Here is a 17,526-nt window from a genome sequence, read left to right as displayed (position 1 = left end):
TGCATGGGCACCTGCCTGCCGTTTGTGCAAGGCCAAAAATGCTAGCTGCAGTTTCACTGCTTTTTGTCTCATTAGTGAAAGGCCTCAGGAAAGATGGTTGGTTTGTGCTCTGGCTTACCAGGATTTGTGTTCTAGTTACTGCTTCATAGCTGAAAACTGCAGCTTTCTGTCACTGCCTTAAGGCAAGCTTTCCAATCTCCATAGTAACTCTTCCCAGCATCACTGTTATATAATATTTACAAGAGATGCAGGCTGGCTTGTGAAAGGCTTCTGGGTACCCCCTATAGCCATAGCACTGGGAGATGGAGCATCCCAGCATGGTGAGGTGGTCTCAGTTGAAGGTGGGCTGTGAAGGAATGTCATTACAAGGGCCATTGCTCAGGAAAGGCAGACCTGCAAATCCTGTGCATTGCCAATTCTCCTTTCTTGGCAAATTCCTGACATTCAGCAGAGGAGTGCAGGATGTGGTTTGGAGCCACCATTAGCACACAAAGATCTTTACAACTCTTCTGTTTCCCTGAAGCTGCCTTAAAACTAAACCAAGGAGTGCTGTGATTTGTTTTACAGAAATGTTTCTTTGCTGCATTAGACAGCTACAGATCCTGAATGAAGCCTGCTTGCTTCCCAGAAATATACTTAGTATGCTGAGAACATATTGGATTGTTCACTGATACAGCAGGCTGGGACACAGGCCTTGTACCTGGCTCTAGGTGCCTCCCTGGGCTCAGAGCACCCCTGCTGTGGCAGCCCTGCAGCTCTCAGGTGCATTTTGTAACAGCCCCATGTTTGAGGTGATGCCAGAGGCTGTGAGGTGTTTGAATGGCACTGATAGTTACAGACCCTAGGTAGAACAGAGCCCTAAGTTGAACCTGAATGATTTATTTTGATGGTCCCTCTCCTACACAGTCAGCTTTTCAAAAGAAAGAGCTTTGTGGGCTGGGAAGGTTTAGATTTTTAATGAAATGATGAGTGCAGAGACCAGTGCCAGCCTTTGTCAGCAATCATGTCCTTTGCTTGGGACATCCTATTGTAAAACAGAAGCATTTCCATACTGCCCTCCAGCACACACACACTCTGTACCCTCTGCATGGAGCTGCTGTGGTTTGCATCAGTTAACACCAGAGTTCCCTGAGCACTCAGCAAACACAGAGCTGAAAATGACATGGGTCTCTGCCATGAATGTCATGGCTGGAATCTTCATAGGAGATCATGATTCCAGTGTTGGATTCTCGGCTGTTTAGGTGACCTGGAAAGGCCCCAGGGTGGCCTTGGACAGCCCACGCTTCAAAGGACGAGGAGAGACTTCTGATCTTTTCTCGGTCTTGGTGTTTATTAATTGTTTATCTAAAAGATTTTCTCTCAGCCCAACAGAGGTCTGCACAGCAGCCAGCCATGAGCACACTGAGAGCCCCCGGGGCAGTCACTTATCTTTATACCCGAAGTTACGTATACAATATTTATCATTTTTCTTCAATACCTTCTACCCTTATTGACCAGTGCACTTTTAGTAATAACCAATCCCAAAGTGCCAACATCACCACAGAAGATGGAGGCTAAGAAGAAGAAGAAGGACAGGACACGCCCCAATTCCTCCATCTTACTTCTTTAGACCCCCCTGAACAGAAATCTTAAACCCTGTGTTTCACTCTAACTAACTTATCCCTTCACCATTCACCCCAGTGAAATCCTCCCATCCTCATACAGGTGTCGTCTCCTGTGCAGGATCAAAGTCCAGCCACCAGACACTTCTGGCAACATTCCAGGACACCCGAGCCCCCCAAGGGTGGTCTCGGTCACTCTGCACATCGGTCCTGAGGTGCTGAGATCCCACATTCCAGGGCTGGGGAGCCAGTCTTTGTGAAAACTTGCGCTTGTTTTCCTGCTTGGGGTACCCTGGCCCAGGTGTGCTGCCTGGTTCCTCCAAGGGCTGTGCTGGCCCTGGCAGGGAGCGTGCCAAGAGCAAGTAAGAGGAAGTGGCACTGCTTGGCAGCACTGCTTGTTTCAACAAATTACAAGAGCAATTGCAGAACTTAATTTTGAGCACCAGAGTGCTCAAACGTGACCATTTATGTTAGGCAGTGATGGGCAAACAATGATCCTGGGATTTGCTGATCAGGGACAGGAACAAAAGGCGTGGAGGTGCTAAATGTTAATCCATTCTATTCCCCAGACATGGAACCTTTGCTCTGGGCTTTACACACTGCATCCAGTGTGTCACTTGACAAACCCCACTGCTGTGTGTGTGCTTGGAGCACAGGCTGTCACCAGTGCTGGGATACCAAAGGCAGTAGCTCCAGGAATTCGCCCCCACTCCCTCTCCTCATTATTCCTTATTAATTTTTCTGCCTAACATATTCCTCAAAAGACAAAGCTTAATTAATACCATGTACCTTTTTAGTAAGCATTATAGTCCTTACTTCTTTTGTATTACTTGGGAGTTGTAGTTCCCAGACTCATTGTTAGGTATTTTCATTCAGCACAACTCCCAAAATGAAGGCTTCTCCTCTTCCTGCCACTTCCCACCTTGTCTTGTTTTCTCCTGTGGCTGACACAGGTGTTTGTGCAGCTCCTGCCAGCCCTGCTTTGTCTGGCCTGTGCCTATGGGAAGTGTTTTTGGGGGGGTTCTGCAGAGCAGGTGATGCTGCTTTTGGCAGCAGAGTAAGCTCCAAGCATTTCAGTTGAAATCCCAAAGGCCTTAATGAGGGTAAGGTTATGACCCTCTCCGTGGGGTTGTTAGTTTTGGGATCTTTGCTGCAGAGTCCTGGAGGGATGTGGGCAAAGCTGGGAATTCTGATTTCTAGTTCTGAGTTGGTCTCAGACCTGTTCTCTGGGCCTGTATCGTCACTGCTCTGCTTCCGTTTCCCCATCTGGAGAATGGAAATCCCTCTGGTTTTCCTGATGCAATGACTGTATGAATAAAGTGATTTGTTTAACTTTTTCCTTGTCTCTTTTTTTTTTCTCATCCCTACCCTTTTCCTCACAGATAATTCTTCTGTCTCTGCTGCAAACCTCTGTCTGTTTGCAGTAAGTACTGATTTAACTTCAGATCAAAATAAGGCAACAGTTTTACTTGATAGAATTAACCTTGCCTATAGTTATTGTTCTCTTTCCACACTCAGCCACAGCCCAGGCCTATGATGCCCCAGCCTGACTGTGCTTGGAAGCTCATTCAGGCTTTCCTGCCTTGCAGGTGCCTGTCACTGAGCACACCTGCCCCAGCCAAAGTCTCACATACAGACTTTGCTTTGCCAAAACCTGTTTGTGTCACCTGCCTTCTTCCTGTTCTGTTTTTAAAGACTTTTTCTTTCTTCAGGAAAAGAGTGAGTGAGAACTTGTACACTATGTAAGAGAAGAAAGATTGTAATGGAGAGTTCTTGGGGCTGCTCAGACTGAATGTGTGGTGCCACAAGCACCTGGCACTGATCTAAATGTGAGGGGATTAGGGCTGGGGGGCATTCCCTTGCACTCCAACCGTGCCTTCCATACACTGCTCATTCAGCTGGGCATGGAGCTAGAGAAGAAAAATGAAAATGGATAATTTCAAGGTTATTTCTCAGCCAGTTCAGTTTCTTGATCCAGCTCCATGTTTAAGTGCATAAAAAGTTTTGTGGGCATGAAGTAAGACTGTCCCTTCTGGGGAGAGGTCACAACTCATTATCTAGTAGTGATCCTGAAGGTGCACCTTGAGAGCAGCCTGACTATTTAAAGAAAGGTCTATTTGTCCCTTTAAACTCACTTTTAGTATCTCATGCTGGATTCCAGGGCAGGGCAGGGATATGAATCTGAACGTTTTAGGGCAGGCAGTGAGAGCTTGGAAAGGTTTAGGTTTGAAAGGGGACAAATGGAGTCTCATTCTGCCTATGCCATGAATTGGCTTCATGATTCCAAAAAATCAAAGGGATGTTCTACTGATTGTTTTTCCCATCTGTAAGTAGGAAACAACCACACACAAGGTGACCAGAAATGCAGGAACTGGTTTGTTGTGTCTGCAGAGATGCTGTGGGACCTTTAAGTGAAGTCAGCCTATAAATACTGTGTTCATTTTTGCCTTTATTCTCCTGGTGTGGTAAGTTATTTTGAAAAGAATAAACAGCTCTAAAAAAGAATAAACCTCTGTGTACTACAAAAAAAAGAGAAAAGAAAAAAGCACAGTGGAACTGTTGCAATGGCAGAATTCATCCACAGACTTTGTGTGCTTTATCTTCAAGTTGACCTCTTCAGTTCTTCTCTGAAACGACTGCAGCAGCTCCTGAACTGCAGCAGAAGGCAGCCTTCTGTCTCAGATCTCCTTGCCCAAATCATGATGATCAACCTAATGCTAATCACCTGACTGCCATTAGATGTGTCTGAGGTGGCCCATTTTCCAGGGGATCATAGGTCCAAATCAAAACACAAGAATAAAAATTCAGTTTTATTCAGCTGAATAAAAATTCAGCTTATGTTTCCCAGTAGCCATGTAGTTGCCAGTAAAAACAAAGATGGCATTGAAAAAGAAAAAAAATTCCACAGTGTAACAGAAAATTTAGAAAATAAAAGGTAGTGTTTTAAGAAAGAACAAGATAATGTTTGAATTGACTCTGGAAAGTTCATTATATTAATTGTTACAATTTATGATATTTTGAACACTTGCTTTCCTTGGAAGAGTTTGAAAGGGTTTCTGCCTAAACTGAAGCAGCCAACACAAGGGCCTGGTGACAGGAGGATGTAGCCAGGTGAGCATCAGCCTCCTCTACCAAGTAACAAGTAACAGAAGGGGAAACAACCTAAACTTGCACGTGGGGTGGTTTAGATTGGCTATTGGGGAAAAATTGTTTGCAGAAAGGGCTGTCCAGCCATGGCTGCTCAGAGCAGTGGTGGAGTTCCCATCCCTGGTGGGATTTAAAAACCATGTGGATGTGGCACCTGGGGTCATGGTTTACTGGTGGCCTTGGTACTGCTGAGGGAATGTTGGAATAGTTGATCTTAAAGGTCCTTTTCAAATAATTCTAAACCTAAATCATTCTGTGATTGTTCTCTCAAGGCATGAGAAGTGTTTAAGGAGAAAGGGAATTACAGGAGGTAATGGAAGGAAGAGCCTGTCATAAAAGGCCAGCAAGGGAATAGGATATGATAAAGTACAGTAAGGGCCAGGGAGAGGTAGAGGAAGGCAGGAGGATGGGAGGTTGTTGCAAATGGGTGATTTAGATCACCTAAAGAATGAGCAGCAGCCGTACAAGCAAAAGTGGTCTAGGTATGATATTGTTCAAGTGCAACTTGATAAATGTCAATGGCAGTGTTCACTCTGTTACTGACCACATGCATGAAACACCCTGAGGAGAATCGACTTGGAATGGAGGTGGAATGAGTTACACAGAGACCCTCCTGTTGAATTATGAGGCTTAGAGGGGACCCCCTTTTCCAAACTCCTGATGGAGCTTAGGTGCTTCTGGGTCCAATCTTAGTCTCAGACTTGGCCTTGGACAGTTTATGTCTAATGGACTTATCTATACAGAGTTTATAATTAATACTGAGTATCAATTTCATTAGTATTAATGCCACATGCCAGCAGTTCCTTACTGAGGATCTGTTGGGCAAGGAGGGATCTCTTATTCCCAGGTACGGGACCTCAGACCCAGAGGGGTGTTCCAGTTCTAGAAGGGGAGACTCACAGGCAGACTGTCCAGCCACAGTTCAGACAGAGCTCAGATTAGACTCCTGATCTGTCAGGGCTAAAAGGTCTCTGCCTCAAGGAGAAGCTTAAGAGATGTCCCAGCCCCAGGGGAGGTCCCCACCATGCAGCTGCACCTCTGGGCACAGACAGCTCAGGGAAGGCTCATCCTGTCTGTCATATTGGTGGCATAATGTGGAGGCTCATAGTCTGATTGCATTCAGTGGGAAGGGTGTGCAGGAGACTCCTTGTACCCACATCTTTCTTTTTTCCTTGATGAACGAGTTTTGGGAAAGCCACCTGGTATTCTTGTGTTAATGCATGGTTGGTGTGGTGTTCCAAGCTCATGTCCCCCTGTGCTGGCTGTGTCACTGCTCCCCTCTGCCTTTCCTAGAGAAATTCTTGGTCCAGCCATGGCTCGGCCCTTTGCTTCCTTTAAAGCCTGAACCAAACTGATACTGGTTTGCTTGAGGGATCAAGTGTGTCCATCAAAGAGCAGAGGCTCAGCTGGCTGGAGTTGTGCAGATTCTGAAGATTCAAGCTTGCTGTTGGTTTGTTCTGCTGAGCTGGTATGAGTTGCTGAATAAACAGTGATTTAAATGACTGAGGCTCATGTTTTCTAATGAACCCCATCGTGCCTGTGTAGTATGGGAGGACTAATTACATCTGAATAATGCCTGCAAAAAGTTAACATGCTTTTCACAGCATTCCTCAAGTGGTGTTTAATCACTTTATTTGTCTGCTTGCTCTTTTCTCTAGTGAAAATTGTCATCCGGGGGGACAGGAACACTGGAAAAACCACACTCTGGCACCGACTGCAGGGAAAGAAATTTATTGAGGAATATATTCCAACTCAGGAGATCCAAGTCACCAGCATCCACTGGAATTACAAAAGTAAGATGGAAGAGGGTGGAAGGAGTGACAGTCATGGGACAGTGCCTTGGGGGAGGAAATTCCACTGCAACTTCATTTGCTTTTTTCTTCTCTGTCAGCTTGGGAAACAAAATGGTCTCTCTTCAGGCTTTTTAATTTATTATTCATAGTATCTCAGTCATGTTTTTAATTTTGTCAGACGCTCTATGTTATAAGTGCTAAAGAATATGTCTGTGGAAGCCACAATTCAAGGGAAGTGTTTAATAGGTGGTCTGAAGCATTTGAAAATACATGTGACATGTTAATGAGGGGGGTTGTTGTGTAAATCTGTCGCTGAGGCCACTGTACTTTGGGTGTTACTGGGTTGCCTAGAAGCAGATATGTGGTGCAAACTGGATTTCCCTGATGAAAATATAAAGAGATTCTGGTGACTGGGGAGGATTTCAAAAATTATTGTAGTACTGTTAGCTCTAGGCTGGCTTACTGAAGCACAGAAGTGCCAATGCCTTTTTTAAGTTATTGCTGCAGTGTGGTTTTAATTTTTATTTTACTGGTTGCAAGTGGCTTTGAAAGCCCTACATCCCACCTGGAAAAGGCACTGCAGGCACTGAAGTGTTGTGATTCAACAGTGCATTAAGTCCAGTTTTCAGGTTGCTGATCAAGAATTCCATAGCCTCGTGGGATGAACTCCTGATTCAGTATGAAAGTGCTCTATAAGAATGAGCATGCTTTACAGAGAGGGTCAGCAGTTGTTTGTCATTATCATCATTATCAGACATTGTCCATGTGGCTCACTCTGATCTTCTGTTGAATCAGGTACTGCCCAACTCCTCCCAGCTGGGAGAACACCTTGTGCAGTGGGGTGAGCACCAAACTGAGTGCTGTGTCTAACTCATCACCAAATTGGAATTGCCACATGATACCATGATGCCTAGGTCTCGTGATAATGCTCACAAAGGCACAGGATGTGTTCACCAGCTGATGTGCTGGGGTCACACAGAGGTGTTTCCCATCTGCAGCCAAACCTCTTGTATGGTGTGTGTATGCTGTGGCATGCTTCCCCTCACTCCTCTTCCTTCCTCTCAGATGTGAGCACATCAGTTACTGAGGAATGAACACAGAGCTTACAAGTTGGATGGTGGAAACTATCTCCAAAATCAAATTTGAATGCTTCAGCCTAAACAGACTTAGATCAGAGTAAGAAATAAAATTCCTGTTTCCTAGATACCCAAGTGTAAAGAATGCACTGAGTGTTGATTGTGGCTTTCTGCAGATCATGCGTTAAAGCATCAGGGTTGGGTTTCTTCTCTGATAGGTGCAGGTAACACAACACTTGTGTTGGATACAGTCTGGGAGGCTGGCATTTATTTTAGGAGGCTTATTCATATCTAACTGTGTCCATAAACAAGTACAAAATGTGTGCATGCAAAAAGGTGTTTGGAGGAAGATCCAGTCATCTCACCTGTGTCTGCATTTCTTTCCCTGAGCTAAGGCTCCGACACTGCTTTGTCAACACTGATGCAATCCTGGGGTAGAAAACACCTGCACCTGAGGCTGGCTTTTCTGTGTGCTGTGACCCACAGGTGTATAGGTTATTTCTAGGGCCCACTTCCAACCTTGGTGTTGTGTTTCTGTAGAGCTCTCCAGCCAGAGCTGACAGCAGTGTGTGCAGATGCTGATGGACTTTTATCAAGGTTAAGTGTTGCTGACCTTGTAAAACTACCTGAAAAAAAAAAAAGCTGTACCTGAAACTGTGCCTTTCATTTGTGTTTCTTTTACAATATGTAAAAGAAACACACTGTTTCTTTTACGCATTGTAAAACGTTGTACTATTGTCTTAGTAATAATTTCCAATAATTTAGGACATTTTCCATTGACTTTCCTTAAAACATTTCAAAAAGTAACCCCCATTTAAAAGGCATTGTGAAGTCTGTTTCCTGCTGTGAGAAGTTTCCATCCAAAACTGGTGATATGGGCCCTCAGAGTACTTGTTTCAGGTCTAAATCGTGCCCTGTTGGCCATGTTAATCTGTAGAGGAAAAATAAAGTTTGTTTTTCCTATGTTCATGCTCTCAGGCTACCTTGAATAAACATTATGAGGTAGTTGATGGCAAATATTTACAGAGGTTAATTAAATCGCTGACGAATATTGAAGGATTCTTACATAGCCTGGTCTTAGAAGAATTCCATTTTAGATGCAAAATGTATGACCTTCAGAAATTTTATACTGTAGGAATTAATAAAGATAGCAGAATCTGAGTTACTTATTCAGAATGAACAAAGTTGCTTTTCTGTGCCAATTGTAATGGGTATTTGTAATTTTTGTGTCCAAGTAAAGAGTTACCATTCCTGACCCTAAGGAACACTTTTTTGAATTATACTGGTCACCAAGTTTTTCTCCGTTTGGCAGCCTGAGAAAGGGAGTTTGAAATAAAAATTTGCAAGCAGTTGTACTGAGATCCTTCAAAGGCCTGAGGATGGGAATGGGGGGCTGGCAGAGTTGCTTTGCACTGTGGGATCTGTGATCCAGAGCACAGGAAGTGAATCCTGTCATTGAATGAGGGTAAAAAATGTCTGAGGGCCTGTGAGCTCCTGCTGATGAACCCACCTACAATGTGTTCTTAGTTTTAAATGAGCTTTCTTGCAATTGGAGCCTTTTTGTGTCTCCATCATTTTGTTGGAAAGCAGTGCTCAGCTGGCCAGGGAGTATCTGGTCAAATAGCATCTCAGGACAGGTCTTTGGAGTGCTTTGATCTGTGGTTTGTGCTAATCCAAGTTAGGCAGTTGAAAGGATAAATTGGCATTCTTTTTGCTGCCACAGAGCTCCTTCAGGTGAGATGCTGCTGGGTATGAGTCACACCAAAGCCAGTGAAGCAGCACTAAAGCAATTATCCTCTTGCATGATCAGGATAATCAGGAATGACACTAGTATTGAAAGGGGAGAACTTCCTGGTTGTGAGCCAGCAGGAAAAATGTGGAAATATGTGTTTCCTGGGTCTCGTGCAGTCGTTTTCTTTAAGAAACCCTCAGCCAGAAGGGTTTAAAGCAGCTCTGTGGGGTCAGGGGGTTCAGCTCCCCAGATGCCAGCACTGCTGCTGCTCAGCAGGGTGTCAGTTCTGTGGGAATCACACAGCAGACCAGCCCATCCTAACTGGGGTTGTGTTTGGCTCCTGGGAAGGAGGTGGAGAGCTCAGGAGCAAAGTGCTGCTGCCAGGCCCCCAGTCACCCCACGAGCTCCCTTCTCTGAACTGTTAGTCCTGATGTCCTGCTCCACATGGTGCTTCTGGAAAGAGCAGTCAGCCTCCTGGGCTCCTACTGAGCCCATGCACAACTTGGGGAAGGCAAATATCTCTTACCCTTTTGCAGCAAGCCTTGATTGTGGAAAGGCACTGCAATTGCCTTGCCAGCTGCAGGGCAGGAATCAGGGCCAGGCCTCCAGTAGCTGATCTGTGTCCCAGGGGCACAGGGAGAACTTCTGCAGTGCCAGTGCCTGGGGGGAGGAGCTGGCTTGTCTGGGTGCCAGGTGAGTGATTCACAGGCTTTAGCTACCTGGTCTGATTATCTGTAGAAATATTCAGGGACTGAGTTAATTAGTAGGGTATAGTGGTTTGAGCAGAAGTTTTTGTGCTGTGTACCTCCATGTACTTTCAGCCCTGCAAGGCACTGCCTGGGCTGACCCAGGGGAGTCTCCTGTTCATCCAGTGCCTCCTGCCCAGCTGGCTCATGGGAAGTTAAGCAGGAATTACTGTGAGGGAAACAGAGGCTGATTTTGCTTCATGCATAAATGTAAAAAGGGTCTTTCTCCAGAACCAAAGGATCAAAGTTTTCCTTTATTCCTAATCTGTCTGTACAATATTTTGAAACATTTCATTAAGCCAAGAGTGAGTCCTGTGTAGAAAATGCTTCCTGGTTTGATAATGACACTTAGATAAACTCTCATGCCATCCTATGATGTTATTTTGTACTCTGAGGCATTGTCCTTCTATTCCAGCTTTATGTTCAGAGCTGCTCTAAGTACAAGCTTTTGCTTCAAAGCCTGTAACATTTCCAAAAAGCAGCCATTTCTTGGGACATCTTCCTGAAAATCAGACTGCTTATTTGGATTCCATGGAAACATTGATCCAGAGCTACTCAGCCTTCAGGCCACCTGAGCATGAATTGGCTGCCTTTGGGTACCAGCAGTCACTGGAGTTAGAATTCTGCATGTCTTGCTTCAGATTTTAGCAACTCAAATAGATGTTACTGGTTATAATTTATTGATGTTGCAGCTCTAGGAAGCAAAATTGCAAGTGAGACCTTATTTTTCACAAAATATACCTGGAAATGTGCAGAGAGAATGGGTTTCTGTAGCTGCAGGACTGTCTGCTCTGCCTGTCATGTTTACACGGAAATGCCGTGATTGATCTTTCTTAAATGTGTATATTCCTTTTGCCAGTTGTATGCCTTGTTTATAAACCAGACTTTATCCTCAAAATTAGATTTTTCACCTTTTTTGAAAGGCTTTGTAAACCTCTGTACATTATGAAAAGAGTCTGTGCAAAGTATTTACAACATGCTTCAAACCTGACATGAACCAGCAAGGAAATCCAGCCATCACTTATGTGACTAAGAGTGTTTATGAAGTTCTTTTGACAACATGGTTTTGGTGAACAGCTTGCACCTTCAACAGCTCATCGCCTTCTTGTGGTTGGGTTTTTTCCTTGCATATAATGTGCTTTTCTTTTGACATTCCTGTGCTTTGACATTCCTCCATGTTGGCTTTGGGTTGGGCTCTCTGAGTGTTGGGTGTTTTACTGAAACCTTCTAACCCTTTGTGTTCTGTTGTGCTTCCAGCCACTGATGATATTGTGAAAGTTGAAGTCTGGGATGTAGTGGACAAAGGTAAGATTTATAACTTTCTTTCTAGTGGAGATCCATTGTTCTTTCTCAGTTTTAATTAAAAACTTACATGGAATTCCGAAATACCTGCTTGCTTCTGCTTTTAAAAAAATCTGTATTTGTTATACCACTTCCTGAAAGAGTAAGGAAGGGAGAGGTGAGTCCCCTATGCTAGAAACCATTATCTGGAATCTGAACTTCAGATCAAACCCAGTGTCCAGGAGCAGTTGTTCCACGTGCTTATGACAGATGAAGTGCCTGCTGCTCTGTGTATTCCAATTCTCTGAGCTTCAGAATAAACTTCACCTTCTCTCCTTTATAGTTTCCTTTAATGTTTAGACAGGTTTTGAGTTCTTTGTTCTGGTTCTAAAAGTTCTTGTTGAGCTGTTTTTGTGAAGGTATTCTATTGTTAAATTGATAAAACTGTAGCTCCAGTGGGTAATGTCTGCAGGGGGGAAGGATAAAAGAGAAGCCAATTACTTAAATTCACTAGGACAGAAAATGCAGTATGCGCATTCCAAAACATTTTCTAAATGCTTAGCCAGGGAAAATTTTATGCTATATAAATACATTTTTCATTAGTTTTCAATTTTTGTCAGAGTATAAACTTTTGTTTTATTAAGAGCAAAACCAAACCCCAAAACGTCTCTGAAGACACAGTCTGGATGCAGTGCAAACAGGATGCAGTGGGATCTGTTCCTGGAAGGGGTTGGGGTTGAGATGTAAATCTCCACAGCCCGTTCTGTACCCCAAATGCAGATGTTGTTTGGCTTCTAAGAGGCATTTAGTACCAGCCAGGCTCCTCATTTATTGTGTGAGTATGGTCAGGAAAGCAGCTGCACACGTGAGCAGCTCTTGCTCTGTGAGTGATGCTTCTTGTTCGGTGTCTGTAGATTTGTTGGCCACAGTCATCGAAACTCAAGCTTTGATGGTTTGTGTGGTGCTGCCTTTCCTGCAGCCTTGGCTGGAATCTGTGCTCTCAGGTGTTCCTCAGCAGAGTGGCATCTCAGAGGCACCACCAGTGCAATTTACACTTGTGTTACACCACAAACTAAAACTACAATAGGGAGTGGGAAAAGGAGAAATGTCATTTTTCATGTCAGCTGAACTGTATTCGAAACAGAGCAAAAAGAAAGACAATTAGCAGTAGGGACTCTAGTTCAGATACCTAATGGAGCCTTCAGGATAAACTTGAGTCAGAAGCTTTAAATGAAAATCCTGAGCACTTTATCTTTTTAGTATTTTAAGGCTCAGTTTTCACAGGGTTGACAAAACCTTGCTTAGGCCAGAGTTACTGCTGAAGTCAGTCTGATTAGTTTGGCTTTCAGATTGTGGGATAATAAGTGGAGGGCTGGAATCTGAGGAAAACATCTGTGTTCTCGCTGCCTTGCAGCTTTGGTATGAATAGAGAGACATTTAATTTGGGAATCATGTAGTTCCAGCACTTATTTCTGTGAATAGCTTCTCTGAGCAGAGTCATCTTCTCAAGTAGAGGCTTGTTTTTTTGGTGAAGGGGACGGGATGTGCTATGAGCAGATGTTGATAACAGCTCTTCTGGTCCTGCTTTGATTTCTGACAGCAGAGCCTATGTTGGAGATCTTAATGGAATCTCTACCCTTCACTTCATATTATTTTGAAATAAAACTCACTCTGTTAAGATCCGTACTTATGGACCCCAGATATGTATTTTTTGCAACCAGTTGTGCTCAATCAGTGCAATGTAGAAATCGAATCATGATGATGTTTATGAAATTGCATCTTTTCCTATTGCCATAGCATTGTGGATTCCTGATAAGCATAGCTTTAGGAAAATGTTCATATTAAGCAGTAAGAACTTGCTCATATCTAACTTTCATTCTAATCTTATGACATTTTTGTTTTCCTTCTGTATGCTTAGGACAAAAAATCCTCCTGCGTGATGCTTTGGGTGAGAGCCACACTGGACTGTAGACTTGCAGTAGTAAATATCCAGTGCTGCTGTAGCATAGTGCTGGCAAGACTTGATTCTCCTTCTTTTTCCCTTGCCTACCAAATCCTGACTCATGTGCATATTTAAAGTTGGGCAGAATACTGCATTTATCAGGCTGGATTTGAAACTGTCAAAAATGCATGTTCTGAACACGCATTTCAACATTAAATTCTTTTCCCTGCATTTCCCTGTTTCATTTTCAGAGGAAGTCAGGAGACTTCTGTTTAAATGATGGGGGAAACTGTGTTGAAAGCCCTGATGTGGGTTGTAGCTTAACTAACAGGAGCATACATGAACTGCAGTTTTCAGTTTCAGTTGTGTAAAGCTTTGGGCTCTCACTTGCTGAGCAGTGCTGCTGTTCTGCAGTCACAGGGGGCTGGGAAAATTGCAACAGTTGCACCCTGAAAACTTGGTGTGCATTTCTGGGCTGAAGTTAACAGTGATTTTCCTGAGTGGTGTTTCCCCTGGTGCTCCCTAGAAGTGTCCTCCCTGTCCTTTCTGGTTCAGCAGTGTGGGTTTTCCCTGCAGAATCTACTGGGATGCAGAGGGCAGCTCTGCTGGCCCTGCTTGGATGGTGACTTAACTTGGTATTGGTTATTTAGCGTCCAGATGATGATTTGGAAATGTGGGGAGGTTTTTTGTGAAAGCTTAAAGCTATGATGTTGGTTAGTGTGGTGAGGCAGTGGGGAATGGCAGCTGTCAGACTGTGCTGCTCCTCTTGGCTTGCTCTTGACTATTTGGGATTGTTTTTTAAATGTGCAGACTCCCTGGAGTCCAGACTTCCTTGCTGCCTGCTGCATTCTCCTTGGGCCTGCTCAGAGAGCTGGGATCATGTCTGGAAAGCTGCCATTTGTTAAAATTTTCCCAAGATGAGCTTGCCTCCAGCCATGGATTGTATTGGATTTTGTGTGGCGTGTGTAGTAAATATCTCCTTTGCTGCTCTTGGAACTGACAGAGCACAGGAAAGATCTCTCTTAGCAGAAGTCACAATCCTGACTCATCTTTCTGTCTTTGCAGCAAGTTGTGTAACTGCTGCAGGTCATAAAGCTATAACAGATCCTGAATTTAGAGAAGCTGCTTGAATGCAGAGGATTCAGGAAGAGTTGTAAATTCCTGTCTTGTGATTTCTGCCACTTTGGTTCCCACATATTTTCAGATACATGACTGAAGGCATCAAATCATATTTTTCTTCTCTTGCCCACAAGGTAGACAAACATTTTCCCTTGAATTGAAGATTCCTTTCCTCCTTGCTGCACCTTCACCCCTCTGCCTCCCAGACATGTCCTACAAGAAGAATGAAAGATCAGAATTCATATTTCTATTATTTTCAGATGTTCCAAGTTAGATAACACAAGGGATGCACGTATTCCAGATGTGTATTTTAGACTGGTGAAGAGTAGCAGCCCCCTTGCATGGTGGACAGCATTTGTTGTACTGAATCCTTCTATCCTGCAGCAAAACTGATGGTACATACTGCTGCAGAGACTCAAGTGATGATCACAACCCCATTGTCCAGTAGGAGCAGTTCTGCAGACTGCTGGGCACAGCTGCCAAGTGTATTTAGTGCCAGAGTTGCTCTTATGCCTGTAAATGAAGAGGAGCCATTGTCCTAGGGAGGGGACCTGAGCCATAGCAGCATGCACACCCGCGTTTTGTAATCGAAACTCCTTCATTACACATCAGTACAACCTCAAAATCTGGATCTCATGCATACAGTGACACAATTTTCACTGTGCCCTTGCTTTATCGGCTGAATTACATCTTGTCACTGCATAGATGTTATCTTTGTCTGGTTCATCCTGCAGTTTGGGTTCCAAAAATAGAGGCTGTGCCTGAATCTGTGCACACATGCGCCTTTCAGCTCTCTGACTCCTATGAGGTGACCTCCTTTGCAGCACTGATGAGCAGAGTGTGAGAATGTTACTCATTCCTCTGGATACACACAGAAAACCATGAGCATGGAGAGGAGTGTGGGTTCTGTGTTCTGTCTCAAAGCATTGACTGCGAATGTGCCCAGGTTAGACAGACACCTTGATTTCTTTGGATGGGAGGAATGATGGAGAGTATTTGTGGTTGCTTGGGCTTCTCTTTTTAATACCTAGAAATGTAGGTCATGCCAAGCATAATTCAGCAGTGACTGCAGAAATAGGGATGTTTGGATATTCAGAGAAGCCACACAAATGTCACTGACTTGAAATTAATTGAATTGAAGTGGGAAAAGACATGCATGTCCTAGGCATCCCACACCTTCAGCTGCATGGGGAAGAATCAGAGCCTGTACTTGGATCCCTCAGGGAAACACATTGCCCAAATGAAGAGGGATCAGGATTAATATTTCTGCTGCTTTCAGTTGTCAGCAGTAAGCTGACATGAGTGGGGCAAACATATTGCAGTGATGCACAGAGGCACCCCCAGAATCACCTGCTGTAACATGCATCATTAAAGCTTTTCTGAATAACTGTATTTTCTTACTATTTATCCCTGAGCTGTGTGCAGGAAAAACAAACCCTGTTTCACATGCAGCATCTGGCAGAACCCTGAATTCCACATGTGATTCAGCAGAGTTAAGAGCTAGTGGAAGCTATTTTGATCCTCAGTGTTAAAGAGTCTTTTACAGAGTTAATGGGAGGGTTTTTTCAGGTGCATCTGAGCTGCCAGCACCTTCTGTTATCAGCGACACTGGAAATTTCTAGAAGTGATGAGAAGCAATTCCAAGACTATGCCAAGTATAATTTAGTTAGCTCTTCATTATTTAGACTAGGAAAAGACACAACAAAGTTATTTCAGAAGTACAGTTCTTAAATGCTGTCAGTAACATCTGGGAGGTACTTGGTGTCTGTCAAACATAACTCCTGACCTTGCAGGGTTATTCTTTGTGCAGTGCTTATTGATAACATTCTGGAAACTCAGAACATCCAGTTTAAACAAGAAGCCACAATTTTTTCATGGTGTGTCCACACTAAACCTCTTTGGTGGTAGGTGACAGAAGATGTTGAGATTCCTGGCAATCCTTAGATTGTTTGTTGCAATCCAAGTGTCTACACCAGAAAATCATGTCAGCTCATGGCTGCTCTGTTAATCATAGCTACTGATACCCCTCTCTGCTGAGACTCCAGGCTGTGAGATTTGGAAACACAGTTAGTGTGTAATTGACTTGACACAAAGTTTCCAGGGAGGCTGAAGTTTTAAAAACACTGTTTCTGGGGTGCTGAGTTAAATGCTAGTGGTACTTTAAAATGTCAGAAAAAGCTTCCCTAAGGTATAAGGAAGGAGAGAAGCCTCAGGGGCTGCCCTTTAACTGCCTTAGAGGAAGCAGATGAGTTGAGATTCTTGCAGGTGGGACCATGGCTGTGGGACTGCAGGGCAAATCTCTAGAGTGGTTTTCTAGTGTCTTCTACAAACGTTAGTCACATTGCTTCTTGCACTTTTCTGGGAGCCTAGTCAGAGCTGTACCTGCTTCCTGGCTAATTTTTGTGTGCTTTGGGTGGTGCTTCTGGAGGATTTATTTTCTGCATCTTCACTGGTTATGGCCAGACCTGACCCTCTGGCTCTGGCCTTTGGAGCACATATAGGCTGTCTCTCCATCTTCACAACTCCTTTCCCACAGTTTATTTGATTTCTCTTGGATTTCTCCTTGAATAAGTTCTGTCTTTGGATTGCTTTACTGCTCATTTTTTAATAGACTAGCTGGGATTCTTCAGCAAGGCATGCCTATCCCACCCCTCCTCACCCCCCAGGCTTACAGTAGAAGTAGGATTTGCTTTGAGGTTGTGTTCTAGCTGTTGTGTACCTGTCCAGACTCATCTTCCAGTTCTTTGCATTCAATGTAATGTTTTCTATATGTTTTACTATTCTTTTTAAGGAAAATGCAAAAAACGAGGAGATGGTTTGAAACTGGAGAATGACCCTCAGGAGGTGAGTCACCTAGAATTCAGAGGCCTCTTGTCCACCTTTGGTCCATGAGGACCAAGTTCTATATTTGTTCCTGCCCTAAGGCCTTCCTGGCAGATGGGTGGGGGACAGTGGGTGATGCTGATGCTCTTCATTCTCTGCTCTGTGCATTTCAGCCCTGCTCCTGCCCTCACTGCAACTTCCCTGCTGTTTTCCATTCTGTCACTGGGAATGACTGCGCCCCACATGTTTGCTCAGCAGCTTTGTAC

At 44.0% G+C, this 17,526-nt stretch overlaps 1 protein-coding gene across 1 annotated transcript in view; it reads left to right on the top strand.

Annotated features, from left to right (window-relative positions):
• The window catches only part of RABL6 (RAB, member RAS oncogene family like 6), a 54,148-nt gene that overhangs the window by 1,838 nt on the left and 34,784 nt on the right, over positions 1-17,526 (top strand). Inside the window, exons 2-4 of the mRNA XM_058038320.1 lie at positions 6,407-6,541; positions 11,353-11,400; positions 17,229-17,281. Of these exons, the coding sequence (XP_057894303.1) occupies positions 6,407-6,541; positions 11,353-11,400; positions 17,229-17,281 (236 nt within the window). The remainder of the gene's footprint in view (positions 1-6,406; positions 6,542-11,352; positions 11,401-17,228; positions 17,282-17,526) is intronic.

Source organism: Melospiza georgiana, chromosome 20 (genome assembly GCF_028018845.1).
Source record: "Melospiza georgiana isolate bMelGeo1 chromosome 20, bMelGeo1.pri, whole genome shotgun sequence".
NCBI classification, from domain to species: domain Eukaryota; kingdom Metazoa; phylum Chordata; class Aves; order Passeriformes; family Passerellidae; genus Melospiza; species Melospiza georgiana.
Note: the sequence above shows the minus strand (reverse complement) of the source record. Positions and strands in the feature narration are given on the sequence as shown.